General features: G+C 46.3%; 1 protein-coding gene across 3 annotated transcripts in view; it reads left to right on the top strand.

Annotated features, from left to right (window-relative positions):
• Positions 1-25,498, top strand: part of NUP160 (nucleoporin 160) — a 57,052-nt gene that overhangs the window by 10,106 nt on the left and 21,448 nt on the right. For 2 of the 3 annotated variants that reach the window (XM_073346699.1, XM_073346696.1), the window contains exons 7-21: positions 1,293-1,451; positions 3,023-3,100; positions 3,380-3,477; positions 5,165-5,249; positions 6,450-6,518; positions 8,624-8,707; positions 9,898-10,068; positions 10,515-10,614; positions 13,344-13,509; positions 14,171-14,289; positions 14,381-14,541; positions 21,285-21,418; positions 22,393-22,463; positions 24,377-24,536; positions 25,050-25,119. In XM_073346699.1, the coding sequence (XP_073202800.1) occupies positions 1,293-1,451; positions 3,023-3,100; positions 3,380-3,477; positions 5,165-5,249; positions 6,450-6,518; positions 8,624-8,707; positions 9,898-10,068; positions 10,515-10,614; positions 13,344-13,509; positions 14,171-14,289; positions 14,381-14,541; positions 21,285-21,418; positions 22,393-22,463; positions 24,377-24,536; positions 25,050-25,119 (1,725 nt within the window). The remainder of the gene's footprint in view (positions 1-1,292; positions 1,452-3,022; positions 3,101-3,379; positions 3,478-5,164; positions 5,250-6,449; positions 6,519-8,623; positions 8,708-9,897; positions 10,069-10,514; positions 10,615-13,343; positions 13,510-14,170; positions 14,290-14,380; positions 14,542-21,284; positions 21,419-22,392; positions 22,464-24,376; positions 24,537-25,049; positions 25,120-25,498) is intronic. The other variant, XM_073346698.1, reaches the window with a different exon arrangement.

Here is a 25,498-nt window from a genome sequence, read left to right as displayed (position 1 = left end):
GACTTGGCTAAACTGATGCTCCATGGACTGGCCGTGAGTTTGTTGAGTAGCAGGATTTCAGGGAACACAAAGAAATGGTCAAGTCTTGTCTCCTATTAATATTTTACTTGGAAATTGTATGATTTCTAGACATAGTGAAGTCTTCAAACATAGGTAGCAGTGCGGGCAACAAGTTAGCAAGCTTACTGCACTGCCTTACCATGGTGTCTAGGACCACTTCTAGTGGGGGAAGATACTTGGATCTCTATGCTAACTCAGTCCTTGCCCTTTCCTGAGACGACTAACAGGAATGTGTCTTGTAACGGGGCTACCTGTCCACCAGAGAACTTGACTGAGTGCACCAGCTTGCTGAACACAACTCACTCTGAGCATCATATCCAAGCACCAATTCCCTGAGCCCACATACTCTCAGTTAGTTTGAATGGTTCAGGGGGGATTGGATTGCAGTTTTACTGTGCAGGCCCCCTCCTGGTCTTTCAGAGCACACGCTCAGTCAGAGGCAAGATCAGGAGAGCAAAACAAATGAAGTGTGTTTCAGATAGTTGTATAGGCCATGCATATTGCTTCGGTTTACCTGGAGAATGGATCGGTGCAGACTGGTGTTTAAATGCATGGCTCCTCAGAAGGCTGCGAGGGAGACAAGTCTAAAAGACTAGAAATCTCTTAATAGCATTTGAGGATGTAACATAGCTATTAAAGCAGGGTTCCCCACCTTGAGGAGATACCAGCCTAGTCTGGGGAAGGGGGAACCAGATAGAGAAGAGCAGCCATATGCAGAGTGGGGAAAGCTGCGCGACACTGGATCCGCTCTGATTCTCCACTGTTAATATGCTTCTGTCAGTTCAGCAGTGGGTAGTTTCTTGAAACCAACATTCCTTCCTGGCAGTCCCTAGCTACAGGAATGCTCAAACATAGGGCTGCAGGCCCAACAAGCAGCACAAGCTTTGTGTTTGCATTCACAACAGGCAGTTCAGCTGCCAGAGTGTCTCTCTCCCTCCCAAAGTGTCACAGGGCAAGGTGTAGCCTTCGTGTAAGTGAAGGGAAGAAGGAAGGAGCAGCAACTAGGGGAGCAGAAATGGCACACCCAGGGGAAAGCAATGAAAAGGAAAACAGGTATGGGGGGGAAGAGAATAAAGGGGAAAAATGGACCTGGGGCTAGCCCAGGGTAAGGTGTGGTTCGAGAGAAGGTGGGGAACTGCTGCTGGACTTGTATATTAAAGGACAGGAGGTGGAAAAGCTGAAGCACCTAACCTTCCTTTGTGCTGCTTGTCTGCTGTCTTTGTTCTGGGCAGGACCAAATGTGTCTGATGGTAGCTGAGCTGCTGGAGTTCGTGCCTGTGAATAAGGACCTGAGGCTCGCTGCTGGAATGGGACATCGATTGCGGCTGGCCTATTCGCAGTCACTGGGGCTCTACCTTGGTGTTTATATGCATGCACCCAAGCGAGGACAGGTACAAAATGACCAGAACCTTCAAGACTTCTCTTATAGGCAAAGACAGTGAATTATTGGGATGCTCCCAGTTTTGTATAGGGTTGCACATAATAGTAAAGAGAGCATTTGCCAACATGCACTGCACGGAATAATATCTGCTGAATAGTGTTTCTCATTCCAAAACACTTTGCAAGATGCTCACGCGTCTTTGCTTTGGGAGTAGAACTTTCCATGTTTGGTGTCTACCAGTGGGTCTGCTGTTCAGGAAATGGAGGAAGAGAAAAGGGATTTGCTTTTGAGAATGGGTAGAGTGGAGCAACGTTACCCTTATAACAAATTCTCGCACTGCTTTTTAAAATCTGAAGTGAGTCGGGAGCGGAAATTTGAGGTTTGATGTAGTGATAAATCTTGGGGCAAAGGGTCTCAGAGAGGCTGGTTTTGATTTAGCCCAGTTGTGGAGGTTTTCAAATAATTCAAGATGGGAGTTTCAGTGAGCTACTGTTGTGTGTGGGGAAGCTACTTTCCAGCTGTGTAAATCAGGGCTGCGCAGACATGCGTAACTAAGGTGAGCAGGAAGCCCTACTTCGTTCACTCCGTGTTTAACTGTTGAAAGTGTGCAGAATTTGCATACTAAGTGCTTAGAGCCAAGCACCATCGCAAACGGCATGCTCAGGGTGCATAAAACGATGCACAAACTGGTTTCACATTTGATGTTCTGGTGGGGCTGGGGAGGTACTTTGATAAAAAGGCATCTAGGTGATTCCCAACAACCAAGTACCCAGGAGTTAAACTGTAAGGCTGTAAAGTAAAGCCACCAAAAGTGTGTAACTGATCCAACAGCATTAACTCTGGGCCCTGGGGTTATATGCATCTTGATAGTCTTTACTTATGTTCCTATACAATAATCTCTGTAGGAGCCCTGCCTTATTCAGTTCATGGTGAATGAGGCAGGGATGCAGCATTTATTTTTAAACATCTTGCTAGAACAGAAATGAAGAGAACAGATATATATATATATAGTGTCAACCAGTTTCCTTTTGTGAACACTCTAGAACCCAGCATGAGTATATTTTAAATTATTTCTGTGCTCGCTGTTTACATAGCACACTCATTCATGGTTGTAATTGCAAGCAGAATGTGGCCCTCAGGGAGTATGGATTGGCAGGTCCCTTATCGCCTGCACCAAATATCTTTAGTTGAATGTGTCACTTTAACTTTGGCAGCTCCTGGGTTTACACCTTCACTACACAGTTTAGAAAAAATAGTCATTGTGCAGATTGGAATCTTAGCCAATCCGAGTGCTTGGGGTTTCAGAGTGGAGTGGCACAGCTCTCAGCGTGCGCGTGCAGCATCTCTGAGTGAGACAGTTGCATTTTAGTATAGTATGCACTGGCTTGAACTACTTGACACTAGTTCTTTCAGTCATAAGATTCAAAACAGAGTACCTCAGTATCAGGTGCTTGGATAACGCTGTGATGGGCATGGGACAGGAACCTGAGTAGAACAGTTTCACTGTGTCACTTTGATAGCATCTTTATTTTAATTAGGATGGCTCTTTTCCGGCCACTGACTTACCTTGTGTGTGTGCAGTTCTGTGTCTTCCAGCTGGTGAGCACTGAGAGTAACCGCTATAGTCTTGATCACATATCCTCCCTATTCACCTCTCAGGTGAGTGCCAATGCTACACTCCTTGGGGAGGGAGGGTGGGGCACAAAACTAGTAGTGGGCAGAGTCTCACTGGAAGAAGAGTACAGATCCATAAATCAGATATAAGCTTGCAGACTTTCAGTAAGAATAAACAGGATCTGGATTTGCTCCTGTGAATGAAACAAAATAACATTACATGTTTCTCTGGCTTATGCACTTGTACCCACTGAGAGCTAACTTTAAACAACACTTGCATTTTCGGCGTGTTAATCAAGTCTCCATGCTGTCTTTTTCAACTAGGAGACGCTTGTTGATTTTGCCTTAACACCAGCTGAGATCTGGGCACTGTGGCACGATGCTGAGAATCAGACTATTGTGAAATACATCAACTTTGAGCAGTGAGTCTCCCTCCTGTTTTACTGGTTAACCTCATGGGATAGTAATTACAACGGTCACTATTATTGTTTGTTAAAATCATTCTTACATTTGCTTCCCTCCACTTGCTTCCTTTCCTCTCCACTTGTGCTCAGTTCATTGTTAGCTAATTTCCTTAATATCCCAGGGTGCGTGGCGTCTGTCCACTCCTTTCTCCTTGTAACATAGGTTATTTAGATTTTTAACCCTGCTTGATTATAGCAGCTAGAGCTGTGATAGCAAGAAAGCAGGGTTAAGAACTCAGAGGTCTGGCATGATTAGAAGATCACAGGGAACATCTGTGCCACTCCCAGCTTTCTCCTCACACTTTTTTGCCAACATTTACATATTCATCTGGGGCAAGTAGGAGTTGTTTGGAGGACCAGCGAGTAAATATATTAGTTTATTCATTGGCTGGTGGGCAAGTAGAATCATAAAATATCAGGGTTGGAAGGGACCTCAGGAGGTCATCTAGTCCAACCCCCTGCTCAAAGCAGGACCAATCCTCAATTTTTGCCCCAGATCCCTAAATGGCTCCCTCAAGGATTGAACTCACAATCCTGAGTTTAGCAGGCCAATGCTCAAACCACTGAGCTATTCCTCTCCCCGACAAGTAGGTGGACAAGTAGACACTGTATCTGGGCCCCTGGACTGACTGAAATACTTGGGTAAAATGATTTACAAGTGCCCTGCTTCCCTTTAGGCACATGAATCTGCTATTCTAACTGGGCAGAGTTTCAGAATCAGCCCATCTCTACATACATGTCAGTAAAACAAAGGGAGAGCTCAGCATGATATCACAATGATGGGCTTGGGATAAGAATCTAGATAAATCCATGGGTTAACTGGACAGCAGAGTAAACAGAAATAAGGATTGTGGCAAGGCACCCCTTCTGCCTCGCTGGGCTTAGTGCTCCCTCCTCTGTCAGGGACAGGGCCTGGGGTAAATCAGCCCCCACTCTGGAGTGTCTGTCTTCCCTCTTCGGATTTTGTTTCTCAGAGCCTTCCCGATAGACCTCAGGGCAGGTCTGAGGAGTGCTCCTCTGCCAAACGAAGGGGAACAGGTCTATAAAGCAGCAAAAGAAAAAGGGAATGCCTTTCCCTCACCACCTCATTGGGGCAGGTGTTGTCCTGTCACTGGCCCTGGGGTGTCAGTCCTTCCCCTAAACAGGCACTGGGTTTTGGGTGTCTCCCCTATGGGGAGGAGTGCAGTCTCTCACACTGGAGAAGCCTATCTCCCAGCTGCCTCCAGCCTTGCAGCAGTTTCCTTTCTCTCCTCTCCCCTCCCCACCACCACCCTGAGAGATTTTAACAGATTTCAGGCAGCCCTTAATTGGACTCAGGTGTCCCTATTTGACCTGAAGTAACCCCTTCCCAGCTTGTAGGAAAAAGGGCCTTTAGCATTCTAGGGCTAACATACCTGTTTCCCCAGACCCTTCTGCAGCCGTCTGGACTCACTTTGTCACAGGTTGTAGCACTTGTACATAAGTCATTAGTCATCTTTCTTTAGCTTATCCTACCATATGACCCATCTGGACCAGCACTGAATTAATATCTGTGATTATTGGTGAAAATACTATAGTTGAACTCACTTCAGACTAGGATTACCAGAGAGTTTAGTGTTCACTGTGACTGAGCATACATGACTGATGGAAATTCTTTTTTCCTCAGAAATATCGCAGGCCAGTGGAACCAAGTGTTTGTGCAATCTCTGCCAGAAGAGGAAGTGAATATTAGAGATGACCAAGACCCTAGGGTGAGTGGACAATACAATACCTACCAGAAGTAACTTGGGCTGTGTCCCTAGGTTCCTTTCTATCTTTTGCTGCAGGAAACCGAAATAGAAAGACCATTGGGACAGATCAGTGAATGCAATATAACTTTATTTTGTATGTTGTCCTTTATAGAAACGGTATCTTTAAAGCTTCACAGAATTAAATGAGACAACAGACACATAGCATACATTACAGTGGTGTAAAACACTTAAACTGGCCACAAGACCAGTAGCTGAGGAGGAACAGAAATTGTTATAAGCAAGGGAGAAAGTCTTTCAAGATGAGATTTGTAAACAGCTTGACATCCGTGAGCAGAGGGATACGGGATGGCTGCTTCTGATGGCAGGAGCTGTGAAGAAGTCAGATTGAGAGACTAGAGCAAACATGGATTTCCAGCTTGAGTAGGAATGAGGAGCGGATGGGGTGAGAGAGCAGAAGCATTAAGCTACTTAGTGGATGTGATGAGGCCTGAGGAGGTGGAAAAGAGGGCTGCGGGCAGAGTTGTATAAAACTCTGAAGAGGGGAGGATGAGTTGGAATTTGATACAGGAAGGGATTTTACTGTGAATTAGGGCAGTTGGCAATTGAAAGGAAGAAAGTGAATTCCTCAGGTCTGGAACGGTGATCTGGGAGGAGAGGCGTTAATGGGACTGAAGGGAGCACAGGAATTGCCAGTGCCATGGGAAGGGGAGTAGGAATTAGAGATGGTAGCCTGAAGGTGCTCCTTGCTCCTCATTGCACACGATACAGGTGGGATGGAAAGAGGGGGTGTTGCATTCTAGAGGATGCTGGAATTCTAAGGGGTGCTATGAAACCAAACCCTCAGTTTTACCAGCACTAAGGAGCTGTGCTGCCTTCTGCCCCCATGAACAGGAAAGATAGCCACTTCTTTGCAGTCTCCTTTCAGGTTGTTAGCTGCAGAGTTCATCCCTGCAGAGTGTGTCTGGCTGCTTTTCATTCTGGGGGTGACTTACCTCATTCTGAGAGACTAGACCATCTATACTGGGTTTCAGATTGTCAGTCCTTTTGCAATAAACCATTGAAAGGCCAGTATCCTGCAATTTATAGTGCCACCTGTTAGCAGGCTCCTGCAGAAGAGATTTCTAGAATGATGAACTGTAATTAGAAGCCTGCATCATTTTGCATAAATGTGCTCTGAATTACCATTTTGTTCTTTCACAGGAAACTTATTTGGAGTCTCTCTTCATGCCTGGTCGGTTCACAAATGCTGCTCTACTCAAAGCTCTACAGGTTAGCAAACAATCAGTTTGTGCTTCCTCAGTTCCAGCCACTTTGTGCCACTTCTGGCTGCACAAAGTGAATGTGGACCAGTAGAGGAGGAGAACTCTCAGCTGGCCTGCGTGCCATCCGTTGGCGTAAGGCCCCACAGAGACCAGTCACCATAAATTAGAGCAGCCCTTAAACAAGTCTAATGTTTGCTTATGGGCTGGAGAGGGAGGCATAACTTGCTACTTGACAGCCTCCCTTCACCTGAACTGACCAGGTATCAGTAAAAGAGAACATCTGGGCCTGCAAAAGCTGCGTTTGTGTTTATACAGTGTCATAGGTGTACTTGATGTGCTACAGACAAATGAAAGCTCCCTGTCCTGAGGTGCTTTAGTTCTCCCCGTGAACATAACACGACAAGGTACAGGCAGTGGCAGGAGGAAGAAGGGTATAATAGTGAAAGGTCCCAAGGGTGCTGAGCCAGGAAGAGTGGCGAGAGCCGTTTCTATGAACTGGAAAGGGTGGAGGTTGGGCGTGGTGACTGAAGAACACTCTGAGATGAGGACGTTTATACAGTGGCTGTATGCAGCCTGCCCAGTGTGTTTCAAGGAGAGGGCAAGGAGGGCCCAGGCTTGGGTCCTGTGGATGGGGGCATACAAGAACATGTAGGTATATGAAGAGAAAAGAGCCTGAGGAGAAGGCAAGGGTGAGAGCGAGGGTGGCAGTCGGTAGGGCCAGAAGACGATGGAGGAGCGGGAAAAAGAGCAGGCAGGAGGTTTCAAGGGCAGGGTCTGGGGTGCAGCAAAGGATGCTGAGATGGGAGAACAGGGGGAGTGGAAGGTCATGCCGGATCTAGTCTTCACTACCAAGAAGCTAGTGCAGGGACAGTTTAGGAAGGAGCCAGAGGTGTGAAATGATAGTGACGGCTTGCTGGCCTGAGTCAGGGAGGGCTGGGTGCGTGGACAAGGTAGCAGAGGTGACTGATGAGATCAGACCCATAGCAGAAGATAGCCACATGGGCTGGGGGTTTCCTGCTGAACTTTCTGCGGCTCAGGACCAGCAGTGGGAGAAATGAATACTAGGTGTGAGCCAAGCTGGGCTTGGTGGAGTGGGCGGCGTGTGGTGCGAGGAGCGTTAACCCCAGAGCTGAGGGAGGAGGGGAAAGGTTTGGGCAGCAGCGGGCGCTGGCGAGCTCGTGGACTGGAGGGTGCAGGAGGAGGAAGGGCCAGGGGTTGAAGCGAATGCAGTGTTGCTGCTGCTGCTCCGTAATTCTCTGATGGAGACACTGGTGGGCAGCGCTGGGCTCGGAGTCTCCGTCTCCCCAGTTTTATGCTGGTCTGACTGCATTTAAGTCACTGGTGTGACAGTGGAGAATCAGGCCCCTGGTGTGCACCTTATCGCCTCTGAGGACACCACCCTGGTTCTCCCTTCGGGCAGGACCTGGTGAGCTGCCCGCTGGGCTTGCTCTTGACTCAGTGTAGCTTCTGTGATGGAGCTCATGGGCCGAGCTCAGCAAAGCCCTGTGCTCACTTCCCTGGAGATGCACTGTCTGTAACGAAATCGGCATCGCATCAATTTCAGGTCTGGGAACGTTCCAGGTGTCAGTGGGTTTGGTGAACGTTGGAAAAGCCTGATTCCACTAACTCATACAATGAGTCTGTAGACTGTGGATCCAGGGGGAGGCAGGAAAGCAGGGTCGCTGTGGATCTGAGGGAGGCAGTGACCTCGGGTTTAGAGCACCAGAAAGCCTGCTGTGCCTGCAGCACCCAATGGGCGATGTATGGGCCTGATTTTAATGCAGGTCAGGCTGCTGGAAGCCCCTTTCCTCCACTCTGGCCCGCCCCTCTTGTGGGCCTCTGGACCCCCGCTACGGCCAGTCCCTCCCTTGTATTGGGGGCAAAGGGTCGGGATGAGCGTACAGCCTGGCATCCATAAACAGTGAAGTGCATAACCCTCTCGTAATGCCAACTATCCCTTTGCTCTGGTGTATCTTGGCTGCCTCTGCCTAGCTACAGTTCTCTGCAGTGAGTGATGTTACTCCTCTGTTCTACATCTTCACGTTGTGCTGTTGGTTAGACAGGTTTGTGGCTAGTGCTTCAAAATGGAAGTTTCCTGTAATGTTTTTGTAGATCTTTTCCCGAGGAGGAGAGAGAATCATGGATCTGACCTGGGATGAGCTGAAAAAAGAGGTGACCATAGCTGTGGAAAACGAGGTGAGGTTTCCACTGAGTGTTTTATGACGACAGTCATCACTGTGGTATCTTAGCACCTCAGGTAGAATTAAAAGCTAAATCCACAGATGACCCATGGCCTAACTTTCCTCCCTGCTAGCCTCAAAGCAGTTGCATCATTTTAAACAAAAATTCCTTCTCACTACTTCCCCATCTCTTAACTATTCCTCTTTCTCCAGGGGTTCACCATTCTCCCTGCTCCCCCCACTGGTTTTAGGTGTGCCAAAGTGAGCTGCACTTCCTTTTTCCTTTAGAGTCTGTTTACATTGTAAGTCAGAGAGCACTTTGTATAGTGACAATGGTGCCAGGTTTTTCTCTGTTGCAATTCCTGTCTTCACCCACCGCGGCTCCTCTGAGCACCTCAGGGAGGCCTCACTTCAGTGCTGCTGCTGAGGAGAGACCAGCAGGCAGGCGGGAGGGAGTGAGTGGAAGGCAAGTCCATTTGCTGCTCTTCTGCGGCCTGTTTTCTTTCCCTTGGTGAAAGACCCTTAAGCATCATTGGGGAAACAACTAAAACCCTTATAAAATAGCTCTGCTTTTTATAGAAAGCGCACCTGGTTGGAAAGGTGCTTACTGGAACCTTCAAAAATAGTCTAGTTAAAGGAAAAATCAAGTAGTTGCTGTCCTTTTTCCTGGTCTCGGTCTAATGGTGGTCTATTAACCCACCACGTACTTGTAAGGATTTTTGTCCTTAAGTAATTGCTGTATACCCTGAGTGTTAACACCACCTCATAGCTTTGTATCTAGGATGATAGAAGTGGCCCTCTTGGACCCTTGTCTGGCTCACGCTCCAAAATATTCGGTAGTAGAGGGTGCAACATATCTGTATCTAAAAGTGTGGGAAAAACAGTGTTGGTGTTTTCAAAATATGTTGCCACGTAATTAGCTGGCGTAGGTAATACATACTCTCTAGAGGACAGAACCAGAGTTACGTGTGTAGCTATAACTGGCATTCCCTGAAGTTTGAATGCCTAGCTGTGCAATGCTAACCTTTCTGTGACACAGGTTCTTTGATGGATTTTATGTATGTGTGTGTGTGTGTGTGTGTATATATATATATATATATATATATATATATATATATATATATATATATATATATATATAAAAAAATGAATCCCCATCTTTGGGGAGTCAATTGCTGACCTGATATCCTGCTGTGTTTCCCCCAGCTCCAGGGCAGCGTAACTGAATACGAATTCTCCCAGGAAGAGTTTCGACAGTTACAGGTTGAGTTCTGGTCCAAGTTCTATGCCTGCTGCCTTCAGTACCAAGAAGCACTTTCATGCCCTCTTGCTCTCCACCTGAATCCATATACTAACATGGTGTGCCTGCTAAAAAAGGTGAGGCACAAAGCAGGAGCTGCTCTATGCTGTAGACACTTTGCATTGGTCTAGTCCAGGGGAGGGCAAACTACGGCCTGTGAGCCGGATCCAGCCCACGAGGGAGCCTGCCTTAGCCCCGCTACATACCATTGCCACCCCGGAGCCACTTCAAGTAAGCTGCGCCGGGCCAGAGCCCGCACCCTGCACCCCCTCCTGCACCCCAACCCACTGCCCTGAGCCATCTGCTGCACCCTGCACCCCTCCTGCATCCCAACCCCCTGCCCCAGGCTTATATTCATGGTCCTGCATACAATTTCCCCACCCAGATGTGGCCCTCAGGCCAAAAAGTTTGCCCACCCCGGTCTAGTCTGAATGTAGTGAGTTACCATTGGAGTTCCTTAAGTGATTCCAGGGCATTTTCCTAACTGAGACTTGAACGAGGGTTGTATCTTTCACTTTCCCAGGGATTCCTGTCTTTCCTTGTGCCCTGTTCCCTGGTGGATCATCTGTATCTGTTGCCTGATGAGCATCTGTTGACTGAGGATGACAGCACTATCTTTGATGGTAAAGGGGAGGGAAGTTGGGGAAGTTGTTCCACTCTAGAGGAAATTCCAGCATGCGTGTCACAAGCTCTGTAGTTAAGGATGTAGACGTTTCCATGCTAATCCTCTTTTTTTACATGCTCAGATCTTTCTGAAGCTGTCTGGGTTGAAACTTCCCCTGCTTAGCCTCAACCTAGTGGTAGATTCCCTTTTGGAAAGCCTGGAGACTTGAAAACCACTTGTGCGTGCGTTAAGGATAAAATGTTGCTGTGACTTAGTTCAAGAAAATCAAAGAGTGGAATTCTAACCTTCAGTCAGTGCATAACATAGCCCCCAGCGCTGGGCGCATGCTTTGCTATCTCTGGGGATGCAGCCTCTTTGAACACCTCTTACTGGCTTCCAATGCCCAAAAGTTGGATTCACGTCCCAGGTGTGGTCGGGGTTCAGCTTAACCTGATAGAGATGTCATCTGGGTCCCTCTCTGTAGCCTGGTCTGCTTGGGTTGTGCCCCTTAGGATTAGGGTAAGGAAGTCCTAATGGTGTGGTGGCAGCTGTGATTACAAAGATCATGCCCTGTCCTCTAAGCTGCTCCTTTTCCTGCAAGTTGCCAAGTAATGCCCAGGAGATCCATGTCCAGGAAAAAGTGGCAGTCTTGTCCTGTTAAAAATACCCAGTCAAAACATGTGGTGACGTAATAGAAGGAAGCATTCCTATATTATCATCATCATCATCCTGGCCTTGTGCCTTAGCCATTTTTGACCACCAAGGGCCTTGAAGACCCCTTCTCCCCAAAAATCAACTTTAAAACGTCTGGTTTGTACCACTCTGCTGGGCTCTTCACTTTACCTTCTTTTATGAGCTGTCATTGATAGGCTGGGTTCACAGGTCAGAATGAACGTTTGTTTCTTACCTACTTTGGCAACTTTCATTCTGACATTGTCTGATGTAGGCTTAATTTCTTTTAATGTGGTTTTTTTTTGTATTCTGTGTATTTACATTGAAACGGTGCCTATGTGATGTTCAGGTTTCACCTTTACAACCCCTGAAAGTTCTGGAATGTAAAAGCTGCTGTTCTAATTGTAATATTGTCTATGCAACAGCTTGCCTTGTGTGTGTCTTGGAATACATGTTGAGCTACATATTTAACCAGAAAAACAGGAATAGAAAATATTCCATGATGTGCAACCTGGCCGAGCCAAAGTTCTAGCTCAGTGTCCACTTATGCATGTGCTGGTGATGAACTGGGAAACTGTAACATTGTGTTACCACACATCCATATTCATTTGCCTTGAATTTAAATTATTTTGCCTGCTGCCCAAATTCAGATTTCACAGACACTAAAGCTTCAGTGCATTCAGAGAAGCAAAGCTGGACGCTCAGGAAATCCAAGGAATTCCCACCAACCTAGCAGTCTTACCCCTTGCTTGTTTCAAATTGCTAACGTTCAATTTTTTTCTCAAATATTTAAAGTCACCTTTAGGGGACAAATCAGGGATGAAAGTTTTATCAGTAGTGATGATTTTCTGAAAGCTTTTAAGCGCAACAGTGGTTTATAACTGAAACCAGTGTTCCCTCTAATTTTTCCCACCCATGTGTGGAATGAATTTTGTTATATGCCCCAGTATGGAGGCTGTGTGAGACACATCACCTTCATATCGGTGCACATAATAAAATTCATGAGGTGGGGTGGAGCCAAGGGGTTCGGAGTGTAAGACGGGGCTCAGGGCTTGGACAGAGGTTTGGGGTGGGGGTTAGGGGTGAGGGCTCTGGCTGGGGGTGTGGGCTATGGGATGGAACCGGGGATGAGGGGTTTGGGATGCAGGAGGATGCTTCAGGTCTACGGTGGGTAGTGAGAAGGAATTTTTTGGCTATCTTCTGCTATGGGTCTGATCTCATCAGTCACCTCTGCTACCTTGTCCACACACCCAGGCTGGGGCTGCAGGATAGGCGCCCCTCTCCCAGTCCCCGCCGGTCTGGCTGGGGCTGGGTTCAGGGAGGGGCGCTCCGGCCGCGACAGGTCCGGGCTGGGTCGGGGGGTCTAGGTTGGGGCTGGAGCTAAATAGGCTGTTGCGCGGCCACGCAGCTCACAGGGAACTTAGACTGAAACCCTCTTGCAGTTCTACCTATAGCAGTTGTTAGCAAGTGACGGCAATAACATAAGTGTTTCCTAATGGAAGGTACAATAGGACTCTTCCCAGTGCCGACAGCTGGGCCAGTGGAGGTGTCATGGGCCTGGATTAGAGATACCTGTTCCTTAGTTAAGAGTTTTTAAAAATGCATTAGATTAGAGACTGCAGGGTTGTTCTTGGTATTCTAGACAAAACAGGTCTGTGGATGTGCTATCTCTGGTCCTTACAAGATGCTGGGAAATTGCTTAAGGATGCAGAATCCTTGTTCTGAATGGATGGAGCCAAGGTATGAGAGGCCAAGTCTGGCTGTGATTTTTATTTTCTAGGCATGTTTTCCCCATTTGTTCAGTTTATTTTCATCCAGCTCCTGTAACTGGAGAAGGCTGAAGGGAAATTTCCTGTTACCGGTTTTCAAACAAAACTGCACAGATATCTTACCACCTTTAGCTCCTCTGTGTAGTCAGCCTATAATTATCTAATTAGTTAGTTATGGAGTCAGATGGAGTCTTGTGTTGCTGGGGCAAATTTGCTGCTAGAAGCTTTCCTATGAAATGAGCTGAACTAACTTGGTTTTGCCTTGAAACAATTTGTATGAGAGTACAGTCAGGTTCTTTCACTGCAGATCTGGAGATGTCTCGCGATGTTGTGTGCCTTGTCCAGTGCCTTCGGCTGATTGGAGAATCTATTTCAATGGAAATGGCATTCATCATGGAAATGGCTTGCTCCCGCCTTCAGCCTCCAGAGAAGGCTGCAGAGCAGATCCTGGAAGATTTGATAGCTAATGACACGTAAGGGAACTCTTTGTGTAACGTACATCCTTTGTAAAAAGATGAATGCGCGAATTGTCTGTGCAGAGTTAGCCTTAGACAGCCCTTTACCGGAGTCTTCTAAGTGTGATTCAGGATGTGTGAATTCTAGCTCCGTAGTGGGAGATTTTCCAAGCACTTAAAGGATTTTGGAGCACGCGTCATAATTGGCTTTCAGTGGGTTTGTGCTCCTAAATCCTGTAGATGCTTGGAAACTCTCTCCAGTGATGATTAAAGTGGCGAGGAATTCTGAGCCATGGTGTCCAGAAACAGGAGCTTCAATTTTGAGTTGGATAGTCTTCTTCACAACATGAAAGCAAGTGTCTCTAGATAGCTAGGGAGGTTCAGCTAGCTGGTTTTAGAATGATCCTTGCACACCAACTCATGGAGCATCAGTATCCTGAGCCAAGTACAAGTTATTCCTCTCCAGAGTGGGTAGGAGAGGAGCAAGTGGATTCACCGTGAGTATGGTGCCTTCATGGGTCAAAAAGACGTTTTTTATTACAGTGGAGGGGAATTCCCCCTCCACAATATGTGGTCAGACCAATTTCACTTCTGGATCTCTTACTATGGGGGTCACTGATGGAGGGGGTCTGTTGACATTACATACATTGGTGCCAGTGAATTTTGTTTGCCCTTACAGAGAGAATGTGATGGAAGATATTCACAGTAAGCTGCAGGAGATCAGAAACCCTATCCATGCCATTGGTGTGCTGATCCGGGAAATGGACTATGAGACAGAGGTGGAAATAGAAAGAGGTGGTATGACACAACCTTTGCAGTTTGGCTAGTAAGATAGTAGTGGTTTCGGGGTTGCAGTTGACTTGGCTTCCACTCTTATCCTGTCTTTCAGCTCAGCCCCTCAACGTGCGAATGAACCTCTCTCAGCTCTATGGTAGTGGCACAGCAGTGACTGTGGTATGCCGGGGTGTGTGCAAGATGGCCACCACCCGGTTTCTAATCTGCCGGGACTTGTTGATTTTACAGCAGCTGTTGCTGAGGCTAGGCGATGCGGTGAGTATGGCCCAGAAACCTATTATCACAGAATCCTAGAATATTAGGGTTGGAAGCGACCTCAGGAGGTCATCTAGTCCAACCCCCTGCTCAAAGCAGGACCAACACCCTCTAAATCATCCCAGCCAGGGCTTTGTCAAGCCGGGCCTTAAAATCCTCTAAGGATGGAGATCCCACCACCTCCATAGATAACCCATTCCAGTGCTTCACCACCCTCCTAGTGAAATAGTGTTTCCGAATATCTAACCTAGACCTCCCCCACTGCAACTTGAGACCATTGCTTCTTGTTCTGTCATCTGCCACCACTGAGAACAGCCGAGCTCCATCCTCTTTGGGACTGCCCTTCAGGTAATTGAAGGCTGCTGTCAAATTCCCCCTCACTCTTCTCTTCTGAAGACTAAATAATCTCAGTTCCCTCAGCCTCTCTTTGTAAGTCATGTGCCCCAGTCCTCTGCTGGACTCTCCAATTTGTCCACATCCCTTCTGTAGTGGGGGGACGAAAACTGGACGCAATACTCCATGTGTGGCCTCACCAGTGCTGAATAGAGGGGAATAATCACTTCCCTCGATCTGCTGCCAATGCTCCTACTAATACAGCCAAATATGCCATTGGCTTTCTTGGCAACAAGGGCACACTACTGACTCATATCCAGATAATTCCCAGGTCCTTTTCTGCAGAACTGCTTAGCCAGTCAGTCCCCAGCCTCTAGCAGTGCATGGGATTCTTCCTTCCGAAGTGCAGAACTCTGCTCTTGTTGAACCCCATCAGATATTGATGGATCCTTGAGCCATTAGGCTTTCAGGATCTTGATCTGCCCCGGTGCCTTAAGCTGGAGCTTTGGCTCTCTTCCTGCAGATGCCGGAGGCTGTTGAGATGTGGCCAGGCAGGCCTTTGTTGCCCTCACCCCTCATGCTTTGCCTTCATTGGTGCAAACTGTGACAAGATGGCCGATGTTAGTCTGGTGGGTCCTACACTTTTCTTGGCGGGGAGCTAAGATGCCACCCCTTGCCCCTGTTCTTGGGGCGTCGAAGGTGGTAAAGGAGGGAAGTGGGGGAGGGGTCTGGGTTTGCTCCTCACTCTGAGCCCCAGCCCCTCTCAACCCCTGTGGGTTCTTACCCTCTTCCCCCTTGGGTGGGGTACCTGCAGTCCTTAGATGCTGGGGAAGGGAGTCTCCCTCCCCTAGTGGGTAGGGTCCCCCTTATTTCAGTTCTCTGATTTTCCAAGTCTCATAGCACACCTCCAAGCTCCAGTCCTCTCTCCTTCCTCCTCTTCGTCCATCTGCCTGAAGCAGGGGGTTTTATTAGTTTCCTAACAGGGCCTTAATTGACTGCAGGTGCTCCAATTAACCTGCAGCCACCTTCCCTAGTCTACAGGGAACCACACCTTAATTAGCCTTGAGTTTATATATTTCCCCTCTAGCACTCCCACTGCTCCCTGGCCCTCCTGTATCACAAAACAAAGCAGCAATCCCGTGCTCCTGTCTTATGGTGCTGTGCGCTAGGGCAGCAGCAAGCAAATCCCTTTCTTTGTGTAGGGGAGCAGCATTTTCAGTGCTTTGTTCCCGAACAGCACCACCTGCAGGTTCCCCTCTCTTTGCATTTATTCCCCAGCTCTCCATCACAGTGGAAGAGACTGAACTGAGCAGGCTGAAGAGTAAGGCCTTTTCTGCACTGGAAAGCTGTACCACTTCAGCCAGGTCGGGATAGCTAAAGCAGTACATGTGGATGTAGTTATATCATAGTGTTTAAGGCCAGAAGGTTCCCCAAAATCATCTAGTCTGACTTCCTCTGTATCACAAATCACCAACAACCACCGAGCGCCTGGGCACTAAACCCAACAACCAACATGAGACCCAAATATTACAGCCCTCAGGAGACTAGGCTATTAGTTGACACAGGCAAAGAATTGGAGGGACCGAGATGCACCCAGAGGCCCGCACAATGGCAGGGAAATGATAGAGATACACCCAGATAATCTTGGCAAATGACCCGCACCCCACACTGCAGAGGAAGGTGGAAAAAACCCCAACCGTCGTCATCTCTAGCTTTAGAGCTGGGCACCAGGCTAACAGCTGCTGCTCTCTGTTCACCCAGCTCTGAAGGCAGCATCCCTGCCAGCATCAGCGCCGAAGTGAGGGTGGAAATCCCGTGGGGGGGTTGTGTCCCCGCCTGGTCTCCTTTTGGATCAGGACCCCCACTGTTACAACACCATGAAATTTCAAAAGTAAACATCTGAAACTGTGAAATTAACTATTTTTAAAATTGCATGACCGTGAAATTGACCAAAATGGACCAGGAATTTTGTAGGGCCCTACTCATAGTCATCCTGTGATTGACCAATGCACCTAGGGGTCTCTCCTCCTTTGTCACTTCCAACTGATGAGCCCCCAGCTTGTAGCAGAAATTATTATTAGATCTTAAGTGCATGACCTTACACTTTATACTTTTGCATTTCATCCCATCTCTCTTGCTTCAATCTTCAAGGTCATCCAGATCTTCCTGTATAATATTCTAGTCCTCCCCCGTATTGTTGATGCTTCCCAGCTTTGTATCATCAGCAAATTTCATTAGCACACATCAACTTTTTGTGCCAAAGTCATTAATAAAAATATTCAATAAAGTCTGGCCCCATGATGGATCCTTGAGGAACTCCACTAGTAACCTCCCTTCAGTCCGATAGTTCATCTTTCAACACAACCTGTTGCCTTTCTCCCTTTAGCTCGGTGGTTTTCAGACTTTTTAGACTGCGTAACCCTTTCCAAATAATGTAATCTACAATGTACCCCCATCTGAAATAGGTTCATAATATATTTATGGTTAGATTGCCAAGTTGTCTGCCATCACATGATTTTTCACGTGTACCCCATGATGAGAACTCGTGTACCCTTAGGGATACGCATACCCCAGTTTGAAAACCACTGCTTTACCTAGTTCTTTATTCTTCTTACAGTTCTTGTACTAATTCCTGTCTTCTCTAAGTTAACTAATAATTTCCTATATGATGCTGACTCAAATGCCTTACTGAAGTGTAAGTACATTAGATCTTCTGCTTTTCTGTTCTCTAAAACATCAGTTATTTTCTCAAAGAAAGAAATCAGGTTAGTGTGGCACAATCTACCTGTGTTGCAGTACGTCTCCTTTTCGGTTTACCTCCATAAATTTCATTATTCATTCCTTTGCAATTTGTTCTAAAGTTTTGTATTCTACGCTCAGACTAACAGGCTGTAATTGCCTGGATCAATTGTTCCCTTTCATAATAGAGGTACAATGTTACAGATCATCCAGTCATATGGTACTACCCCCAACTAGATGGATGTATTACAAATCCTTGCTACCAGACTAGCAGTATCATGTCATAGAATCATAGAATATCAGGGTTGGAAGGGACCTCAGGAGGTCATCTAGTCCAACCCCCTGCTCAAAGCAGGACCAATCCCCAATTAAATCATCCCAGCCAGGGCTTTGTCAGGCCTGACCTTAAAAACTTCTAAGGAAGGAGATTCTACCACCTCCCTAGGTAACGCATTCCAGGGTTTCACCATCCTCCTAGTGAAAAAGTTTTTCCTAATATCAACCTAAACCTCCCCCACTGCAACTTGAGACCATTACTCCTTGTCCTGTCATCTTCTACCACTGAAAATAGTCTGGAACCATCCTCTTTGGAACCACCTCTCAGGTAGTTGAAAGCAGCTATCAAATCCCCCCTCATTCTTCTCTTCTGCAGACTAAACAATCCCAGTTCCCTCAGCCTCTCCTCGTAAGTCATGTGTTCCAGACCCCTAATCATTTTTGTTGCCCTATGCTGGACTCTCTCCAATTTTTCCACATCCTTCTTGTAGTGTGGGGCCCAAAACTGGACATAGTACTCCAGATGAGGCCTCACCAATGTCGAATAGCAGGGAATGATCACATCCCTCGATCTGCTGGCTATGCACCTACTTATACATCCCAAAATGCCATGCAACTAGGGCACACTGTTGACTCGTATCCAGCTTCTCGTCCACTGTCACCCCTAGGTCCTTTTCTGCAAAACTGCTGCCTAGCCATTCGGTCCCTAGTCTGTAGCGGTGCATTGGATGCTTCCATTCTAAGTGCAGGACCCTGCACTTATCCTTGTTGAACCTCATCAGATTTCTTTTGGCCCAATCCTCCAATTTGTCTAGGTCCCTCTGTATCCTATCCCTACCTGCCACCGTATCTACCACTCCTCCTAGTTTAGTATCATCCGCAAATTTGCTGAGTGCAATCCACACCATCCTCCAGATCATTTATGAAGATATTGAACAAAACCGGCCCCAGGACCGACCCTTGGGGCACTCCACTTGATACCGGCTGCCATCTAGACATGGAGCCATTGATCACTACCCGTTGAACCCGACAATCTAGCCAACTTTCTACCCACCTTATAGTGCATTCATCCAGCCCATACTTTAACTTGCTGACAAGAATACTGTGGGAGACAGTGTCAAAAGCTTTGCTAAAGTCAAGAAACAATACATCCACTGCTTTCCCTTCATCCACAGAACCAGTAATCTCATCATAGAAGGCGATTAGATTAGTCAGGCATGACCTTCCCTTAGTGAATCCATGCTGACTGTTGCTGATCACTTTCCTTTCGTGTAAGTGCTTCAGGATTTGATTCCTTGAGGACCTGCTCCATGATTTTTCCAGGGACTGAGGTGAGGCTGACTGGCCTGTAGTTCCCAGGATCCTCCTTCTTCCCTTTTTTAAAGATGGGCACTACATTAGCCTTTTTCCAGTCATCTGGGACTTCCCCCAATCGCCACGAGTTTTCAAAGATAATGGCCAATGGCTCTGCAATCACAGCCGCCAACTCCTTTAGCACTCTCGGATGCAACGCATCTAGCCCCATGGACTTGTGCACGTCCAGCTTTTCTAAATAGTCCCTAACCACTTCTTTCTCCACAGGGGGCTGGCCACCTACTCCCCATGCTGTGTTGCCCAGCGCAGCAGTCTGGGAGCTGACCTTGTTTGTGAAGACAGAGGCAAAAAAAGCATTGAGTACATTAGCTTTTTCCACATCCTTTGTCACTAGGTTGCCTCCCTCATTCAGTAAGGGGCCCACACTTTCCTTGGCTTTCTTCTTGTTGCCAACATACCTGAAGAAACCCTTCTTGTTACTCTTAACATCTCTTGCTAGCTGCAGCTCCAGGTGCGATTTGACCCTCCTGATTTCATTCCTACATGCCCGAGCAACATTTTTATACTCTTCCCTGGTCATTTGTCCAATCTTCCACTTCTTGTAAGCTTCTTTTTTATGTGCCATTCTTCTAGTATTCTGGGATGGAAATTATCCAGTTGCCCTTATTTGAGCACATTGAGCTCTTTACATTTTTCTTCCACCTCAACTGTGGCCATCTCTATCAGCCATCCTGCCTTCATGCCCATGTTTCACATTATCCCCCTTACTGAAAACCAAGGCAAAGTATTCATTGTAGATTTTGGGCCATGCCTAGATTACCTTTAATCTCCTCATCCACGCTGCACAGTGGCCAAAATTTATCCTTCCTTATTCTTTTTATATAATTAAGACATCTTATGTATCTTAATTTCCTTGGCAAGAGCTAATTTAGCTTGATAGGTAGCAATTCGTACCTTCATTTCTACATTTTCTAACCTCTATGATGTAGCTTTCTTTGCTGATCAGTCTCGTTTTCCATTCCCTGTAGGCTGTTGGCCTACTCTTAAAAACCGTGAAGGTGGTTATTCATCCAGCTGGGTCTGGAGGGCTTCACTACAAGGTTTTGCCCCTTGCTTGTGATGCAAATTGCAGATAATTTTTGTATAGTTCATTTAAAGACATTCCAAACCACCTCCACATGTAAGTCTTTGATCTATCCAGTCCAGCTGACTTCTTTAACTAATCCCCTTCATTTCCCAAAGTCTGCCCTTTTGAAATCAAAAGCCAGGGTTGACAACCTGGTTTTGATCATCATTCCATTTAATTTAACCTGAATCAACTTGTGAACGCTTAGTCCAAGATTGATTCCTGTGACCAGCTTGCCAGACTTATTAAAACCAAGTCTAAAATTGGTTCAGTGACGATTTGATGAAGAAAACTGTCTATCTCATGTCAGTATAAAGGAGCATTACACTGGTATAGCTATGAACATATAGGAAGGGGAATAACTATATCCATATAAGGCACCTTCACACTGCCTACTGTAGGGCTCTTACAGATGTAACTATTTTTAACCCCCCCCCCTCCCCAACTGAAATATACCAATAAAAACTTGCATGTAGTTTTATTGGGAGCCTGAGAGGTGCTGCCTCTGTAACAAGACCAATTTCAGCCTCAAATTTCCCTTTCATAATTAACAGAAAATTTTATCATCTGTCCCCTTGTGGAACTTGGAACAGCTCCTCTCCCCCCTTTGCACTTCATGCCCTTCAGATCTTTGTAGCCTTACCTCTGTGTTAAGCTGTCACTGTGTGGCCCAGGCCCTGGGTAAGGACTGAGCTGCATACCAGCTTGCACTGAAGTAATGAAACAAAATGAATATGCAGCTTTTGTTGTTTTGGTGCCGGTCTGTTTAATGTTTTGGAATGCAAATGTCCTGTTTCCGTTTAGCATACGCTACGTGACCAGTAATGGCTAGCAAGGCTGGGCCCCATGCTGACCTTTGACACTCTTTGTAATGTCACTTTTGTTTTGTCTCAGCTGAAGCAGTTGGCTATCCCTGGCCTCAGTTACAATGCTAGCTGCTTTGGTCTCCTTACAGATGATTCTGGGAGGGGGCCAGCTGTTCCAGTCTCAGCAGGAGCTGCTGCATCGCACCTCTCCTTTGCTGTTGTCTTATTACCTGATCAGATGGGCGAGTCAGTGCTTGGCATCGGATGTTCCAGTCGACACGTTGTAAGTGCTTGTGTTCCCAATCTCTCTAGTCAAAGTGGATTGATAGGTTTCATATAAATCCTTTGAGATGTCTGAAATGCCCTTTGAACAGATGAGACATCATCTTGGGTTCTAATTCTAAGAATCTTAAAGAAAATACCTCTCTTTGGGTGATAAGAGAGTCTTAATTGTAAGTCTAAGAGACTATGGTCAACTCAGATCCTTGGTCTAACTTTCTTCTTGCAGGGACGAGGAGGGTCACTTCATTGTTAATGTTCCGTTACTTCTGTTCTCACTGAAAGATTCGTGCCCCGCAGCTGAAGTGCTTCCATGTTATGTCAGAGATGGTTCTTCCTGGGTGGATGGACTGGAAGCTTCTTTTTAGGAATTCTACAAAGAGACAAACAAAAGCTTCCCCCCTCCCATCCCGACACTGTACAGATAAGTCCTGTGAGACTTGTTGGAAGCTGCTTTTAGGCAGCTATTTAGGTTTGATAAGTAAAACTTTGTGAAATACCAAGTGTCTAGATACATATGAAACACTGACAAAATAGTTTGATTTTTCCCTCCCACCTTTGATTTGTTCTCTTCCTGTCCCAATTCCCAACTTGTTATATTTTTGTACTGTAATTTTGGTGTAATGGTCAGTGATTGGGTTTTTACTGTTCAATAAAAACTCATTGAAAAGTGAGTTGCTCTTTCCATCTGTTGGTCTGGAGCAGTCAAATTTGAGAATCTGGACTGATGCAGAGTAGCTTTGACAACTGTAAATGATCGTTTCTCTTTCCAGCTGCATTGTGAATGGACACTGAAAATATCCAAAGCATTTTGGATTTCTGACTTTCCCTTGGGTACTGAGTCTGTCTTTGCTGTGCAGTGGCAGGGTTTCACACCCCGGTCATTTCAGTGACCAGTTGGGTTCCATGTGGACAGTGCTGGAATGTGTAACACAGGATGTGCTCGTCTCTCTTTATAGCTAGATTTTTCTCCCCTAGGGAATCCAACCTGCAGCACTTATCTGTACTGGAGTTAACAGACACCTCAGCCTTAACACCACATAAACTAGGTAAGAGATGTGCTACAAGGTCTTCAGCTCTTAATTCTGACTTTAAGCCCATACTTTCAGACATGACTAGTGATTTTTGGGGGGCCAAGTTCTTGGGGCCCAGTTTCAAGGGGCTTATCTTTCGATATGTTCATCACCCACTCTCTTGTGGTCCACAAAAATTATGTGGCTAAAGTAAAGCCAGTCTCCACTCAAGCATTTCCTGTGACTTTGTGACCTAGATAAGGCTCTTAATGTATTTTTTGTATGTAATTTCCTACGTTTTTAGAAAATGAGAAATGGTTTGTGTGTTTGTAAAGCCCCTTCCATATCGGGAGGGTTCAACCATTCTACCTCTGCCACTCAAGCCACATGGCTAACTACAATAACTGGCAGCAGGAGTAGATTCATAGATATTAAGGTCAGAAGGGACGATTATGATCATCTAGTCTGACCTGCACAATGCAGGCCACAGAATCTCACCCACCCACTCCTGCGAAAAACCTCTCACCTATGTCTGAGCTATTGAAGTCCTCAAATCATGGTTTAAAGACGTCAAGGTGCACAGAATCCGCCAGCAAGTGACCTGTGCCCCATGCTACAGAGGAAGGCGAAAAACCCCCAGCGCCTCTTCCAGTTTGCCCTGGAGGAAAAATTTCTTCCCGACCCCGATTATGGCCATCAGCTAAACCCTGAGCATGTGGGCAAGATTCACCAGCCAGATACCCAGGAAAGAATTCTCTGTAGTAACTCAGTTCCCACCCCATCTAACATCCCATCACATGCCATTGGGCCTATTTACCATGAATGGTTAAAGATCAATTAATTGCCAAAATCATGTTATCCCATCATACATGTGGTCTAGCCTCTTGTCTAGAGGAAGATGCATAACACTGAAACACTGTGCTTGAATAACCCCGTTTTGCAGACAGCATAGCTCTGTATTAGCCACACTGTCCATCAGAAGGAGCCTGACGCACAAATGGCTAAGCTTTGGGTCTGCCGTATTGGAAACCTGGGTTCTATTTCCAGCTGGTCTAACCTTTAAGTAGAAAGGGAAGCCTTGCTCAGTTGGAGGGCACAGAATGCCAGACCGTAGAAATGAAACTTGAGCTTATGGACTCCTGGATCCCAGCAACAGGAGGAGGAGCTCTCTTGTTTGGTTTGAACTAGAGTAAATGGTGGATTTTCCGTAACTTGAAGTCTTTAAATCATGATTTGAGGACTTCAACAGCTCAGCCAGAGGTTATGGGACTATTACGGGAGAGGGTAGGGAGGTTCTGTGGCCTGTGATGTGTAGTAGGTCAGACTAGATGATCATGATGGTCCCATCTGACCTTGAAGTCTGAATCCATGAGATATTAAAGAGTAATCCAGAAACATTGGTTCAGTGTGTTAGAGCAGTGGTTCTCAACCTTTCCAGACTATTGTACCCCTTTCAGGAGTCTGGTTTGTCTTGTGTATCCCCAAGTTTCATCTAAATACTTGCTTACAAAATCTGACATAAAAGTACAAAAGTGTCTTAGCCACACTGTTACTGACAAATTGCCCACTTTCTCGTTTTTAACCATATAATTATAAATTAAACTGATTGGAATATAAATATTGTACTTATATTTCAGTGTATAGCATATAGAGCAGTATAAACAAGTCATTGTCTGTGTGAAATTTTAGTTTGCACTGATTTCGCTAATGCTTTTATGTAGCCTGTGCTAAAACTAGGCAGATATCAAGATGAGTTGATGTACTCCCTGGAAGACCTCTGTGTACCCCCAGAGTTACACGTACCACTTAGAGTATTAAACGCTGGGTGTATAAGTAGCCTGTGGACCCCTTGTGATGAGCACAGTATACAGATTTGGCTAGGAAGAGCTTATGTCTACTAAGCTGTGTGTATGTAGTTTGTCAACCCTTTTTTCATTTGTCTTTTAAAGTGTCCAGCCCTCAGACGATTGTGGAATTATTTTTTCAGGAAGTGGCCAGAAAACACATAATATCTCACCTCTTCTCCCAGCCTAATACCTCTCTGAGTGAAACTAGTTTGAACTGGCCTCATCTGATTACTGCAATTGCTGCTGATCTCCTGCCACTCTTGTATCCTTGAATTATTAAGCCAGAGTGAGGGTGTGTCTGTAACTGAATGTTGCTCAGTACCCTGAAGCTGGAAATAGACACACGTCTCCCTGGAGAGCATGTCTAGTGTCTCACAATTAATGAGGCCAAAGCTTCAATTCTGGGCTCCTGAATCCATATTTAGACCTCTAAGTAAGAGTGACCTGATTCCAGTCCTCTTCAGTAGGATTTGTGAGTGTTCAGAACTTCTCAAAATCAGGCCACCTTTTCGGTGCTCACACATGGGTTCTAAACCCTTAACCTTAGGCCCCCAGGTTTGAAACATTTGGCTTAGATGCATGATGGAGGTGTGAGGGTGTTCTCTGAGATGATGGACTTAGGTGGACTACCCGTTTTGTCTAAGATGGGAAAACCCTGTTACAGAACAATGACTTATGTGAACTCTGAGCACTGGAGGCTTTCACATTTCAAGCCTGTTCTTGAAGTTCTTCCCTGACAATGAACGAATTGCCCCGTTCCTTATCTAATATTCAGATGGCCCAGTAATCCTGGCTTCCTCTTCCCAGAATGTTTGATGGGCAGTTGTCAGTACACCCAGCTACAGGTAAGCATTCTCAACACATGGCGAATGGTTTTCTCTCTCTAACAAGGTGTCTGATCCGCTTACTCTTGCAACCAGCAAAGATCCTGTGGGGGGAGAGAACAACTAGATACCAGAAACTGGCTTGCATATCACAGAGCCTCTTTGTAACCAGATAGGGTAAGAAAACCTGACAGGCTTAGTGGGGGTTGAGAAAACCTAATATGGAAGTATATTAAGGAAGGTTTCACATGGATGTTCTCTCAGTCCCTCTTGCATCTGAAGACCAAGCTGTCACAGTTCAGGGCTAGCACCTTTCACCCCTTTCAGCTTACAGCCTTCTTGCCTTCACCTGCCCTGGGATGAAATCTTGGCTGGGATGTCCCCTCTAGGACCAACCACA

The sequence above is a fragment of the Lepidochelys kempii genome, chromosome 6 (assembly GCF_965140265.1).
Source record: "Lepidochelys kempii isolate rLepKem1 chromosome 6, rLepKem1.hap2, whole genome shotgun sequence".
NCBI lineage: Eukaryota > Metazoa > Chordata > Testudines > Cheloniidae > Lepidochelys > Lepidochelys kempii.
Note: the sequence above shows the minus strand (reverse complement) of the source record. Positions and strands in the feature narration are given on the sequence as shown.